The 15,384-nt window shown below is 37.8% G+C and overlaps 1 protein-coding gene across 3 annotated transcripts in view; it reads right to left on the bottom strand.

The window, feature by feature from the left end:
• The window catches only part of MLLT3 (MLLT3 super elongation complex subunit), a 290,952-nt gene that overhangs the window by 20,631 nt on the left and 254,937 nt on the right, over positions 1–15,384 (bottom strand). For all 3 annotated transcript variants that reach the window (XM_090274063.1, XM_090274065.1, XM_090274064.1), the window contains exon 6: positions 644–719. In XM_090274063.1, the coding sequence (XP_090130189.1) occupies positions 644–719 (76 nt within the window). The remainder of the gene's footprint in view (positions 1–643; positions 720–15,384) is intronic.

Below are 15,384 nucleotides of genomic sequence, written 5' to 3'. Positions count from 1 at the left end.
CAATATAATGCTCAAAGACAAATTATTCCTTGATGTTACTTCACTTTTCATATTTGAATTTTTAAAAAATGGATGCCATATTTATAGATCTATCCTTATAGAAAAGTGGAAAATATATTGAGTTAATATTCTGGTTTAAATCTTTTAAAATCTTCTTAAAATTTAAATTCCTGAGTTTGCATAGCAAAAAACACACACACACACGCACACACACACACGCATACTTTACAGAAAACAAATTAACACTTGCCAAAGAAAAAGGTTTATTAATCTGTAGAAAAATAAACAAGTAAAATGAAAGATATTCAGGAGCGGGAGTAAAAACCTCTTTCTCTATGTCAAAGCCTCTCAAGTCCAGCTTTTGCTATTGTATTTCCTTTGGGAACTCCCTGGAATGGGCTGGGTCTATAATCCTTTTGTAAAATGGGACTCTGATGGCAGGGACTGGAAAAAGGAGAATTTCTAGAGGCTGGCCTCATACATCAGAACAATACTCAAGTGCATTCCTAGGGGAAAGAAATACAACTACATAAAAGCCAAGTTATCATTCAAATAATAAAAAAGTAGAAAACAGGCCATAAATCAACTCATTAAGATGTTTTATGAGAAAAATGTCTCCTGTTTGCCTGGGAGATGTTGATACCTTGTTGCCTTGTCTGGGACGGTGTGAAGCTGGAGCTGGAGCTGGAGCTGGAACTGGCAGGACTGGGTTGTTCAGACTTTAAAGAAGAAAAAGTCATCATCAATATATTTATGGGACACCATATCTAGAATTAAAAGCAATATTGTTGCTCAAGAATATTTTGCTCTGCAAAAAAACATCCTGACACTGAGCATGAAAAATGACAACACATTGCATTATGTCAAATATACTAACAGTAGAGAGTGAGGGTGTCCTTTCCGTTTGTCTACCATATTTTTACTAGATGCAGAAACAAGAATATAAATTCAAGGATAAAAAGATAAACACCTGAGTGTTACATGAAGAAAGAATCTGGCTTTGATTTCACCCCTATGTTTACTACTATCCAGATCTCTTTCTAAAAGATACCTTGATCACCCTTTCTGCAATGTTTGATTGACTCAACTGGTTAGAACATAGTGGTAATGAGGCCAAGGTCATTAGTTCAATCACATTATGAGCCAGTTAATTTCACTCTGGTCCAAGGCCATGACACAGCTTTAACCCCATTCATCCACAGTTCACAAACAGAGGCCAGTGTTCACAAGGAGACCTAGGCAAATCCCACAAATGAGTCAGGGGGAAAATGTTGCCACTATTTTTAAAACAACACAAAACAAACAAGCAAACAAATAAAAACCCCTTTAATTCTATACAGCCTACTAATGTAAGGATAGTGCACCATACACACATCCCATTCTCTCACTCTCAGTGAATTCTCCTTATACTTTAATATCCAGAACAAGTGCTACATCCTCCTTGACCCATTCAACCATCTCACAGTTCTCTTTCTTCTCCAACCCCACTGAAAATATGGATCACCTCTGTGCTTACCAGACATGCTGCAGTATTATGCTACTTCTGATGTGTGTCATTTCTGTCCAATAGCCTGCCAGCACTTGAACAACTGGGGGTTGGGAATCTGTCCTGTGCTTCTTGTTAGAGCTCCTCGTATTTAGCATAACATATAACATACAGAAGGCACGCTATCTGTGACTGAAGGCAGCACATTAGGCCCTCTGTTCCACCGTCTGCCAGTTTTTGAGACTTTGTAGTACGTAAAGATGGGAAGAGCAAATATATGTTCAGTATTATGCAAAGAAATTGATCATACTATCAACACTTTAAATTTATGTATTTAAGGCCAAATTCATTTTAAAATAACTTAAGGTTGATAAATTTGGTTGTTAGTGTGGGCTATTTCTATCCCATTTCTAAGGTGCTCATAGTCTCAACTACATACTCAAGTTATTTAAGGTCCTGACTGGTGTGGCTCAGTTGGTTGGGCATCATCCTACAAAGCAGAAGGTCACTGGTTCAATTCCCAGTCAGGGCACATGCTTGAATTGCAGGTTCGTTCCCAGTTGGGGCACCTGTGAGAGGCGACCAATTGATATTTCTCTCCCTGCCGTCCCCTCTCGCAAATAAATAAATGAATAAATAAATAAGAAACATATGTAATCTCCTGTACAGGATACATCTTCTCCTTTCTACTTTGCTCAATAGGTAATCAAGCTTATCAGGGCCACATGGAGGACAAGTTAAGTGCGTGATCAGAAGCCTCTAAATGAGATGAAAATCTCAGTTCTGTTTATATTGCAGTTTCTCACCACTGATTTTTTCATCTCCCCTCCTAGCACTGAATTCCCACCTCCTTTTCTCTAAACAGCACCAAGCTCCACAGGCTCAGACACAAGGAAGCACTTTCCAGCATTCCTAATGCACACTTCACATCCTCAGGCTGGATGGGAAAACAGGTGTCAGCAATCTACCACTCATTCTGCAGGAAAAGAGCCAGACAGGATCTCTAATGAGCAGCAGGCAGTCCACCAAACCTTCACCACTGCAAGATTTACTTGATACTTGCAGTACAATGTCCTACACATTGCTGTTCACAGCCCACAAAGAAGAGCTGGTTTACAAGTACAGCTGCCTGTGTGAGGTACTCTTCCTTTCTGTTGAGTGGCTCTTCCACTGTGAGGCATAACGGTGAGTTACACAACTGAAAGGGTGTTCAGTTAGCATTTATGTGCAATGCCCAGCTGCAAAACATTTCTCCTGTGGTCTGCACAGTCCTCCTTTTCCTCTCCAAGCTGCTCTTTTCAGCTATGAAAGTGTCTGCAAATGGTATTTTGATAGCTCTGGAAACCATCTGGGAGCCAAGAAAGAGGTTTCCTTAGAGTGAGTGGAGAGAGCTCTAATTCTCAGTCCTGTCTGACCAGTACACATTGCACTGGACTTAAAGGAGCCCTTCTGCCAGAGTTGTTTGCTAGGAGTGACATTAATTAGGACAGCAAGAGAGGATGGTGGCATCTCCCCAACTACCCCACGCTAAACTCGAACCATCTGTCCCAAGCATCATGCCAATGCCAAAACCAAACCTGCAGGCAGCCTTCTTATAGCTTCTTAACCATCAGCAAGGTTAATAATTTCACAGTTGCTAACCATAAGAAAATTGACAGAGTATAAAACATAATACAACAGGAGGAAAAGGGTTTTTATTCAAAATTTTTCATTAGCATTCTGCCTCATCCACAAAGCATTTGAGGAGATTTACAATAGAAGATGCATTAAACAATGAGATTATTAAAGTGGAAAGCTTAATACAACAGCAGGGGATAGAAAAAGATAAAATGTTGAATGGTGAGTAGCAAATGTCCTGGAAGCTGTATGCAACCAGAACTTGGGAAATTTTGGAGCTGAGGAGGCCTTTGATGGAAGAAGAGATTCTCAGTTTCATGGGCATTGGAATCACCTAGAGGACTTGATACAAAGGCTGCTGAGTCCCACCCCAGAGTTTCTGATTTAAAAGTCCAGGGTAGAGATGAGAGCCTGGAGTTCTCACAAGTTCCCAGGTGGTGCTGATGCTGCTGATCTGCAGACTAACCAAACTTTAGAGAATAATGACCAAGGCCCCAGAGATCAATAGCCATGGATATGCATCAGAATCAGGTTGGAGGGATTCTATGTGAAGGTATTCTGATTCGGTAGGTTTGGTGTGGGAATCTAGGCATGCTTATATTTTAAAAGCTCAACAAATGATAGTAATGAAAATTTCCAGGTTGAAGAGTACTGATACTCGGTCAATCACTTTTTTTCCTAAATGCAAAAAACAAAAACAAAAAATAGTTTTTGAATAAATATTAAATTTAAGATGGCATAAGAGGAAAAAAAAATCATGAGAAAAATTGGAAACCTACCGATTTATCCAGAGAGCATTCTGTATACTTTTCAAAGTGTTTTGCGAGAAAACACCCTGACAGAAATGACTGCCCTCAATTAAAACATTTATAAAGTATGTACAGTTGTGTCATGGTGAACAGATTTCAAACTAACATAAGAGATCAGGATAAATTCAACTAAATGTTAACTGCTCAAAAAAACCACTCTGCTACTAGATGAGGCTGACACTGTTACATTGATCAGTCCAACAAAACAGAGCTGTAGCTCACTTCAAGTGAAGTCTGTATTTTATTTTGTAAAAAATAAAACACAAATCATGGATGATTACATAAACTAGGAAAAGTTATTTGCTTTACACAAAATATTCACATAAACAGGGCTAGATTAAGATCTTTATAGGCCCCAAGATTAAAAAGATTATGGTATCTTCTTTTTCTTACGTGTATATGTGCCAAAACCTAAGTGTGGAGAATTTCAATGATGTTTTAATTTTTCCCCTTATAAATATGATCCTTACTTTTGAAATATCAAAAATGTCACCACAAAGAAAATGTTTTGTACCTCCTTGCTGATGTCATAAAGCACATGATTAGCTGACCTACTGGGTAATCAAACATTGGGTGTGTTGTGCTCCAGTGACAAAAGTATAGGTTTAAGAATCTCAAATTTTATTGCTTGCTAGTATGTTTTTTGGAAGATTGCTTAAGCATCAGTTTCCTCACAGAGTGAGAGCACTGAACCTCATGTAGAAGTGTAAAATTTATAAAAAAGTAAAAACCCATAGCCCACTGCTGTTATAATAGCTAATCAACATTTGCTTGCTACTATTAATTACAATAGATCAAACTCCTCTGTGGCCTAAAACAGAATATATCTTTACTACCAAAACAATGGGTCAACCAAGAATTGCAATGAAATTTTCAACATTAAGTGGCTATGCAAAATCATTTTGTAACGGATTTTTACAGAGGATACTTTTGTCCAAGACAAGGAAGAAAAACCACATGTTTACAACTCTTAGAAGTTAAGTGCTTCAAATGAGAACACCTGTCAAGGTAGGTCACAGAAGAAGGCCTGTAAAATCTGGCACTGTTCCTCACACTGGAAGCAGACTCCTCCTTAGGTAATCAGAAGATAGAAGTTGTTCCATCTTTTCTAATAAGCAACTACATTTATGAGCAGAATTTCAACTTGATCTTTAAAACAATCAAAATTAAAAAGGGGGAGGATAATACACATCTTTCATCAGGGGGAAGGGGAGAATACAGTACAAGCTAATAGACATATTGCCGCATTTTTTTCATAGAATTTATACCTCATTAAAAAAAAATAAACATGCAATAAAGATTATCTTTTCTTTGCACAACATCCAGAGAGTGTGTCAAGGATGAGTACTACTCAAAGAGGAAAACACAAATATAAGACATGTTTTTACATTTCTGTTCAATTTTCATGAGTGACTAAAGTATTAGGTTTTGGTGAGTTTAGTCTTCCACTAAAAATTATAATCACCTGACACATTTTTTTTTTTCCTAACAAAAAGAATCACTTTAAGGACAGATAGATGTTAACTAAACTTATTGTGGCAACCATTTCACAATACATACATATATGAATCACTGTTCTAAACTTAAATTAAGTCAATAATATCTCAATTAAAAAGGAAAAAAAGACCACTTCATTTAGTTTTTCTTCTATAAAATACTGAAGATGACTGACAGCTAGGGGAAGAGGGTGAGGGTAGAGGGATTGAGCAAAAGGGAAAAAGGACTCATGGACACGGACAACAGTGTGGTGATTGTGGTGGGGAGGAAGGTATAAGGGTGATAAATGGTAATGAAAAAATAAAATAAAAATTTAAAAATATACATTTGAGACTTCTGGCCAAGATGGAGGCATACACAGACATGCTGCGTCTCCCTCCACAACTAAGAAGGAACACAACTATCTCAAAACTAGAAACAACAAGAAGTTCCAGAAAATCAAAGTGCCTGGAAGACCAGCAAACAAGGATATAAAGAAGAAATACTCATCCAGACAGGTAGGAGGGGCGGAGCCCAGACAGAGACGACACGGTGTGGTGGTGACAGCAGTGGCAACAGCAGGAGGCTGGCGGAAAGTACAGTTACACGTTTTAAAAAAAAGTCAGGAGGGACACCTGGGGAGCGTTCCCAGCTCCTCACCAGGGCAGCTCACTGTCCCAGCTCCAGGGAAAATCAAGCCTCATTGCTTTTGAGTGTGTAAACCAGTAGGGGTTGAGGCAGAGGCAGAAACTGCCAGTCTCTCCACAGAGTCTGCTTCTTTAAAGGGCCCCCAGGGACCTAAAACATCCATAGACCCACCCACTCTGGGAACAACAGCTGGGGCAGAAGCTAGAGGGGCGCCAGTCCGGTGCGGAAGTGGAGAAGTGCCTGGAAAAGGGGCGAGTGCTAGGCAAGCGGCATTGTTCCTTCTCAGACCCCTCCCCCACATACAGTGCTACAACGTGGTGAAACAGGTCGCCCTGTTACTGACGAATCCCTAAGGCTCCGCCCCTTACAATGTAGTAGGAGCTACAGTTCTCCCTGGGACATGAAAGCAAACACAGGAGACTTCTGGCCAAGATGGAGGCCTAGACTGACACACCCCATCTCCCTCCACAACTAAAAAGTAATACAACTACCGCAAAACCAGCAATAACCAGAAGTTCCAGAAAATAAATGGAAGTCCAATGTATAAAGTTATAAAGAAGTGGTGCTCGTCCGGACAGGTAGGAGGGGCAAAGCCGGGGAGGTCAAGCTGTGCTGTCTGCGGCAGCAGCAGTGACGGCGGCAGGACAGTGGTAAGCACAGACACCTGTATTTAAGGGGAGACGAGAAGTGCCTGGGGAGCACCCCCGGCTGCAGACCAGACCTGTCAGCTTGCGATTCCAAAGCTGGGGAAGGCAGACCCCCATTGCCTTGGACTGTGAGGCCGGATGGGGGTGGGGATGGAGAAGGAAGCTCCCGGTCTCCCAGCAGAGATTGAACAGCAGGAATCCATCTTGGACCCCCACCCCCGCAGAAAACGCCCGATTGTGACGAGTGCATGGGGCTCCGCCCCCTATAGCTTAGGAGGTGTGACAGCCCCGCCCAGGAAGCAAAGGTAAACACAAAACTGTCAGGATGGCACAGATCATGGTAGAGATCCCGGTGATGCAGCTGACTAGACAGCAAATTTCTAATCTAACGAATCAGCAGATAGGAAATCTTTCTGAGGTACAGTTCAGAGCTTTGCTTATAAAAGCACTTACAGACCTAACAGCAGGTCTTAGATAAGACAGGGAAGGAATGAAGGCTAGTCCTGCTGAAATGAACAAAAACACATACGAAACTAGTGGTGAGGGCAAGAAAACCAGGGGTCAAATCAACAAATCGGAACATAGGGAAGGAACAAAGAGTCAACCAGTGCAGAAAGAGGAATGAGAATTGAGGAAAATGAGGAGAGGCTCAGAAACTTATCAGAGAGCTATAAGCGGGCCAACATCTGAATCACAGGGTTGCCAGGAGGTGAAGAAGAAGAACTAGAAATGGAAAAATTATGTGAAAAAATAATGAAGCAGAACTTCCCTCACTTGGGGAAGGAAATAAGACTTACAGGCCCAGGAAGCACAGAGAGTTCCAAAAAAAACTGGACCCAGGGAGAACCACACCAAGACACATTAGAATCGTCGGCAGCCGTCCATCTCGAGAGACAATGGTGTAGCTTCTTAAGAGTCTATCTGCACCGCCGAGAATGGCTGTGCAGTCCGACTCGGGAGTGACACGGTATCTGTCTCCTCCCGTGTTGAATCGACATCTTGCGATGACGCTGAAGCTACAGAGCCTGGGCAGGGTGATATGGAGGGTCTGCTGTTGCCCATGCAGCAGACACCCCCTCTCTTCGCAGCTGAAGGGTCCAAGGGAAAGACGGAGTCAATACAGCTTGGCTTCAGGTGCGCCGCAGGAGTTGCCAGTGTTGACTACAACGTCAAACCGCCTTGGGGACTCCGGCTCCGGATTTTCTGTCGGGGTTTACTCCCTTAGCCTTTCCCCTGAAGAGGTATGCCGCAAGGCAGCGGAGGTTTTTTGGAGTCAGAGTTTTCCTTCTCTGATGTGCCCTGACTGGAAGATCGAACCAGCGACACTTAGCTCGCAGGCCGACGCTCAATCCACTGAGCCAAACCAGCCAGGGGGGACATTAGAATCAAAATGTCAAAAATTAAGGATAAAGAGAGAATCTTAAAAGCAGCGAGAGAAGAAGAGAATTATATACAAAGGGGTCCCAATAAGCCTGTCAACTGATTTCTCAAAAGGAAATCTGCAAGCAAGAAGGGACTGGCAAGAAATATTCAAAGTAATGAAAAGCAAAAACCTACAACCACGATTACTCTATCCAGCGAAGCTGTCATTCAGAATAGAGGGGCAGAGAAAGTGCTTCCAGGACAAAGTAAAACTGAAGGAGTTCATCAGAGCCAAACCACTGTTATATGAAATGTTAAAGGAACTTGTTTAGGAGAAAGAGGCTCAAAACTATGAACATTAAAATGAAAAGTGTATCACAACAACCAACAATAGAAGCTAGGGAACCGAAACAAAGGCAAACTAAGTAGGCAACGAGAGTGGGAAAAGAATTATAGGTATGGGGAACATTATGGGGGAGGTCAGCAGGGAGGAGGAAGGGGGTTAAGGGAGGGAGATGGTATAGGAATCAAGAAGCATAGTAGGAGGGAGTGGAGTAGACAGGAAGATGTTGAGAGGAACTCTATGTACAACCAATGGGCATGGACTAAGGTGGGGGGTGATAACTCGAGGGAGGATTGTCACTGGATGGAGAGGAACAAAGGGAAAAGAAATTGGGACAACTGTAACAGCATAATCAATAAAGCATATTAAAAATATATATACATTTGATTATAAAGAAAAATGACACATAATACCCATTCTAAACAAGTGTGGCAAACATTCTTCATATAAATGAAGATTCCCATTAATAGGTAATATATTGTGAGAACTATGTCAATAAAAGGTTAAAGGTGAAAGTTAAGCAAAGAAACAAGTATTGAAAAGTTCTAAAATAATGCTTAGGTTGAGTTAATCTGAAAAGACCAATGCAAGGGTGACTTGTCAAATGCTAGAAACAAGAACTTTTATTTTCATATAGTTTTATATTAATAGCTCCAAAATAAACATGCTAAAAGTATAAAATTTGATATATACAAAGGTATATGAAAAAAAGATTGGACAAATATCTGTCAATAACTCTAACCTCTTAGGTATCTTTGTGTAGTTCCATCATATTCTTTATTTCATTTGCTCTGCTATGAGAAAAGAACATGTGGTATGGACTGAATTGTGTCCCTTCAAAATTCAGATGGCGAAGTCCTAACCTCCATGCCATGGTATTTGGAGAATGGGCTTTTGGGAGGTAATTAGGTTTAGATGAGGTCATGAGGTTGGGATTAGTGTCCTTAATTAGAAAAGACACCAGAGACCTTTCTCCTTCTCTTGCCCTTCTCATGTGAAGACACAGGGAGAAGGCAGCTAGCTGCAAACAAACAAACAAACATACAGAATCTTCAGAGGTGAACCAAATCAGCCAGTACCTTGATCTTAGATGTCCCAGCCTTTAGAACTGTAAGAAATAAATTCCTATGGCTCAAGCTAAGACAGTGGTACACATTTTTTCTTCCCATTTTATTGATCATGAAACTAAAGTACAGTAAGATTAAGTGATCAGTGGGTAATATTTAGGTGGATTAGAATCAAGTTTTCTAACTTGTAATCAAGTGCTCTTTCTACTACATCTATTAACTTGGAAAAAGTGCAATTAATTTATAGCAGTTCGGAACACACTAACAGTCATATTTATAATACTAGTGTCAGGAAATGAAGTTTTCTATGTGAAAGATGCACTGAACATCCCACCATCCATAAGGAACATCTTGTGATGGGCACCTGAGGCAAACCAATAGAAAAACAAAATACTTCATCTTGTGTCTGAATGTGCCTGTATCAATTGCTTCTGATGTTTGTCCAGTTGATACTACAATGATCCTGGCTTCTCACTGCACTAGTTCAATAGTTTTGTTTTAAAAAGAAAGTTTCTCCTCTGACTTGTCCCAATCCTCTTGACATCAGCACTGATTAAGAGTACTGACAAGCCCATCAGGCAACACACTACATTCATTTATTTTATTTTCCTTCGTGATCTACTGCTCTCCTTTCCCAATTCCTTTATACAATTCTCATAACCTCCAGGAACAAATGATAGATTTAATGCTTTAAATAACCTAACAACAGCTCTTTCTTTGAAAGCAAGGTGAAATTGGGGAAAGGACACTGGAATAGCAAATTGAAACCTTTATTGCTAGTCAGTTACTTAAGTGTATGACCACAGGGAAGACAACTACATTTCTCTTCAGCAAACCCCCTCCATTTTTAGGTATTATGACAACTTGGATGAACTTGATGTTAAATTAGAATTATATTTAGCCTCTTGAGCCCTTATACTATCAAAAACTTTTTTTTCTGCCTGTAATTTTCTGGTAACAGAGCAAGATCCTAAGAATTACTCTTCTCTTCTGTTAGCAAAACCTGTCCTTATTTCTGTTATATTTTCAACTTCCAGACAAAATCATCCTGGATGCCAAGATAACTGGCTTTATATTGAAGTGCCTCTGTTTTTACAAATTCAGTTGCTTTCTTTGTTATTATTGTTATCTTCACTATTATTATTAAATGCTGTCATCATTGTGCCCATCACTCTCTGAGAACACAAAATCCCATTAGGAAACAAAATGGCCTTGGGGAATAAGGATCTATAAATCTTTCCAGAAGACATTTTTCCACACTTAGGGATGGCTATAATTTTCTTTTAGCTTTCTCTCTTTTAACAGAAGAGCCCGAAGTCTTTTATCTCTCATTACCAGTTGTACTTTGAAGGCTGCTACTGGCTATTGTGGCCAGAATATGTGATCTTTCAAAATATCCAGCTGTTGCAAGACGGTGTATGTGCCAGATGTGTTCTAAAATCACTCCCTTGTTTAGAGCTTCAGGAATGAAAAATTATTTGGAAACAGACCATTTACAGTTGCACCACCAATAAGCGTGTCACTATTCCTTAAGTATGTGTGCATAAAAGTTGATTTCAAACTGGCCATTAATGTGTGTTTTGAGGGTAATGGGTAGAGAAAGAAAAAAGTTACAAGCGAAAGGGTTTCAAGCTATAATGCTTCACAAATGAGAAATTGGAAGAAAAAAAGTTTCCTGATAAAACTGCCTCATAATTAACTGTTGTTGAAACAGATCAATGAACATCAAAACACCATTGCTCATCAGTTAACAATAGGATCCTAAAACTATTGTCAGGATAACTATTCAGTTATTCATGAAATAACCCATCTGTGCAGAGTACAAAAACTTGGAATAAAAGTATTACTATATCCTCTCTATATATAAGGATAATATTGAATTGTACAAAATCCTAAAAAGTACATTATATGTGGTTATGTTCACAGTTTTGATAGAAAAATTTAAATATTAAATTAAATAGAATGAATTCAGGATATCATAAAGGTAGCAATTAACTGAAATGAACTAAAATATAGCTACACCTGAAGAGATCATCTTGACAAGATTTTAACTGCATTTCCTCATTAACTTCAGATTTTTTTTTAAATGGCTTACTTTAAAATGGTGATAGAGCATTTGATTGACGCCAATAGAATCTTTATAGACTTACAGAAATATCAAGCAGTTTTATTAATTTTATTATTATTATTTTTTATCATCACTCAAGGACATCTTTTCATTGATTTTTAGAGAGAGAGGAAGAGAGAGAGGAAAGGAGAGAAATATCAATGTAAGAAAGAAGCATCGATCAGTTGCCTCCCACACACCCGGACTGAGGATCAAACTTGCAACCTAGGTGTGTGCCCTGACCAGAAATCAAACCCGCAACCTTTCTAGGCTCCAACACTCCGACCAACAGAGCCAAACCAGCCAGGACCAGTTTTATTAATTGTAATTTTTCAACAATCTTAAGAGAATTTTCCCATTAAACTTGAAGCTTAGATTTACTGTTACAGCAGCAGCATCAAGAACTCATTTTTTAAAAATTTGCTAAGACCTTATTTCCATGGTACTTTGACTTCTAAAACAAGCAAAATCCACTGGGGAAAAAAATGTTGAATGAAAACTGTACAATCATCACCAAGTCAAAAATACAACATTTCTCATCTGTCTATACAATCAAGACTGTAAATAGCTGCAAGGATTATTTCTTTACAAGCCTTCTGTCTTCTTAAAATAGTAGTACATTTTCCACCTAACATACTTGAACCCTTTCTTCTAGATTAGGCCACTCCAAAGTTCCTTCAGTGTTGCTATACACCATGATTTTCGACTTTTTTCATTTCATGGCACACATAAATTAATTACTAACATTCTGTGGCATACCAAAAAAAGATATATATTTTTTGTCAATATGACAAAAAAATAGTAGAATTTTGATTCACTCACACTGGACAGCTATTGTAGTGTTAACTGTTGTCCTTTTTTTTTTTTTTTTAATTTGACAATAAAAGAGAAAAGAGGTCAGTGCCCCTGAAGAAAGTCAGGTATGTTTTAAAAATTATTGTAGCATACCAGTTGAAAATCTCTGATATATATATTCCATAGGAGTAAAAGTAATAGACCCTTTATTCATATTTATTTTCTCTTTTCCTTTTAAAATTTCAAATTTTTATGTGTGCTTTCTTGTTCATAATAAGTTAATATAGTTATTACTACCATTTGGAAATATACATATATGGGGGTATACAGTTCCTAAGAGAGACGAGTTTTAATACCAACTCTATAGACAATTATAAGTTTTAATTCTATAATTTACTTGCTCAAATCTTAATTATATCACATAGATTTCAAATTCTGGGGTGATACGGGCTAAATATGCAAGGCAATATTATTATAATTTACTCAAAGGCTATCCTGATTTCTGTGTTTTTATAATATTTTATGCTCAAAATTGACTTAAGAGGCTAAAACTTTAATATTTAAATTAAATAGAAATAGTATAATAAAGTTCCTTATTAAATAAGATAACAAAAATATTTAAAGGATTTTAAAGCATGCATAAAAGTTCAAACAGAAAACCAACACAAAATCCTTTATATGACCTGCCCTCCTCCCAGAAATTTGATATTGTCTTCACTGTGGCTCTCTTGGAGATTCTAATTTTATAGTGTTTGCTGAAATTACACAGTATTAATTGAAACTGAAATTTTTATAAACAGCTTAGCAATCTAAATACGCTATACTTACATTCACTTCTATTTAAAATGTCAAGTACAAACGAGAAGTTTTAAGCCCCTGTATTTTAATGAAAACAAGCTGAAATAGCAAAACCACAACACATTTAAGAGACTGTTCTCATGTAAAACATTAGGAGGTAGATTTTTTTTTGTTTTGTTCTCAATGTACCCTGTTAAAAATGTGATATTTAGGATCAACACATTCCCTATTAGTAATATTAGATTCAGGTCAAGAATAGGAGGAATGCTACAGCTTATAGTGCTCTAAAGAAACCTACATTTCCATGCACACATCTTATATAAGCCTAACAGTTGCTTTTCTTCATAAATCAATCTATTGTTGTACTTCATAATGAGAAGGCAGATTTACTGCCTTTTACTGCCTTTTCTCACAATCAGAAAGATGCCTATTTGGGTAATATAACGTTTCTCTTCTTCAAGGGTGTTTGGGATTAGGGAGGCAGGGGCAAGAACTTTTAACATCTGCTCCCTTCAAGTGAATGGCACCTCCAGTTCTCACAGCCGGGGTGCTGCAAAGCAAATACTCATAAGCTGATAAAATTCTCTAATTTGAAGAAGCACAACACTTTAAATACACTGAAGACACATCTCTAAAACACACATTTGGGATTCAAAGGTTATACTGTAAAACTGTAGAACATATCATTTTGATTGCTAATACTGTAATTTAAATGCCATAAAATCGTCATCATAGTTTGAACAATAGGAGTTCAGCATAAAGACCTTCAATTCCATTATCTTGAATTTTCTCTAACCTGAAAACAAATTTAAACTACTGGCTGGTAAGACTTTAATCATTTCTTATCTCAATATTATGTAGTAAAAAGAAAATAGATTATAATATACTCAGATTCTTCTGTTTTTATTTACTTAATTTTATTTTTCCCTTAGGGAGAAATATTTAAGAATCATGAACTCTATAGACTTTAATTTAAAATTAAGAGAAAGGCACTTGTCAGAATCTAATTCCTTACCATCTGTCTTTAAAAAAATACACATACACATACTCACCCACTCACTCTAGTTAGGCTAAACATTCTTAGCAACTAAGTAGATCTTGATGGATCTAAACAGAAGTTTCAGTAATCATAGTTCTACTTTTGGAAACATAGTTATCATTAAACAAGCCTCATGATTCCTACTAGAATATGCAATCAGCCATAAATTAAAACCAAATAGACATCATCCAAAATAAAACAAATAAGTATGTAGGGCAGGTACTGGATTTAAGAAGAACCTCCTTTTTTGAAGAAAATTAAATTGTCTCTGTCCACGAATATGGAGTATTGCCTAGGTGAGTGAACACTTCTTGTTACTTTGGGCTATCTTTTGTCACTTAAGCAATGCTTTCTGACAGTTTTACAGGCTGTTATCCCAAGGACTTCAGTATTTATGACCTTTATTCACTTGGGCTATCTGCTCTTATCCACTGGTTACTAATCACTAAATAGATTTTTTTTTTAATGGGACTGAAATTAGCTAAAAGGATGTCCTCCAACAATGGAAGCTTAGGGCAGTACCGGCTAAAGGTCTTCTCCTTGGCCTCTTCCTTGCTCTTCTCAATTTTCTCTTCCTTACAGACAAGTTAATGAGGGTTCAGATCCACGCTGTTCAATTAGAGCAAGGACAAACGATTTACGGCATTCTTAGAGGATGGTTTGGAACCGTTTCTGAATTGATCCTCAGAAACTCATTCAATTTCAATATTTCAAGAATGATTTTAAGGCCTAAACTTGTTTTTAATCTGCATGGGACTAGAGCATTTTCTGCTCATAAAATCATTATTCAGGAAAAGCTCAATTCTACAAATCTTGCTATATTTGCATGTGTAAATGTTTCAAATATATATAATATTAAAAATTTTTGGAGCATTTAGTTTATAATATGGCATTTGACTATCTTTCTACATAGCAAAGGTAACTTATTACCTTTTTATTCACTACACTTCAAAAACGATGTACTAAAAAGCAAGGAGAAAACACAAGCTCTTCTTTCCACTTAATTGCATTTGACTTAAACATCTCCAAAGAGATTGGTTTTTATCTCCTGAACAATGTGAAATGTGTAATAGATCATGTTTTCTTTACCAGTTGGCTGCTAAAAACCTGAAAGTCAAATTAGTCTGAAAAGTGGTATTATCTTATAAACTAAAAATCTGAAGGAAAACTGGAAATATTAACATTATCAT

The sequence above is a fragment of the Furipterus horrens genome, unplaced genomic scaffold (genome assembly GCF_987537825.1).
Source record: "Furipterus horrens unplaced genomic scaffold, mFurHor1.1.pri manual_scaffold_4, whole genome shotgun sequence".
Lineage (NCBI taxonomy): Eukaryota > Metazoa > Chordata > Mammalia > Chiroptera > Furipteridae > Furipterus > Furipterus horrens.
Note: the sequence above shows the minus strand (reverse complement) of the source record. Positions and strands in the feature narration are given on the sequence as shown.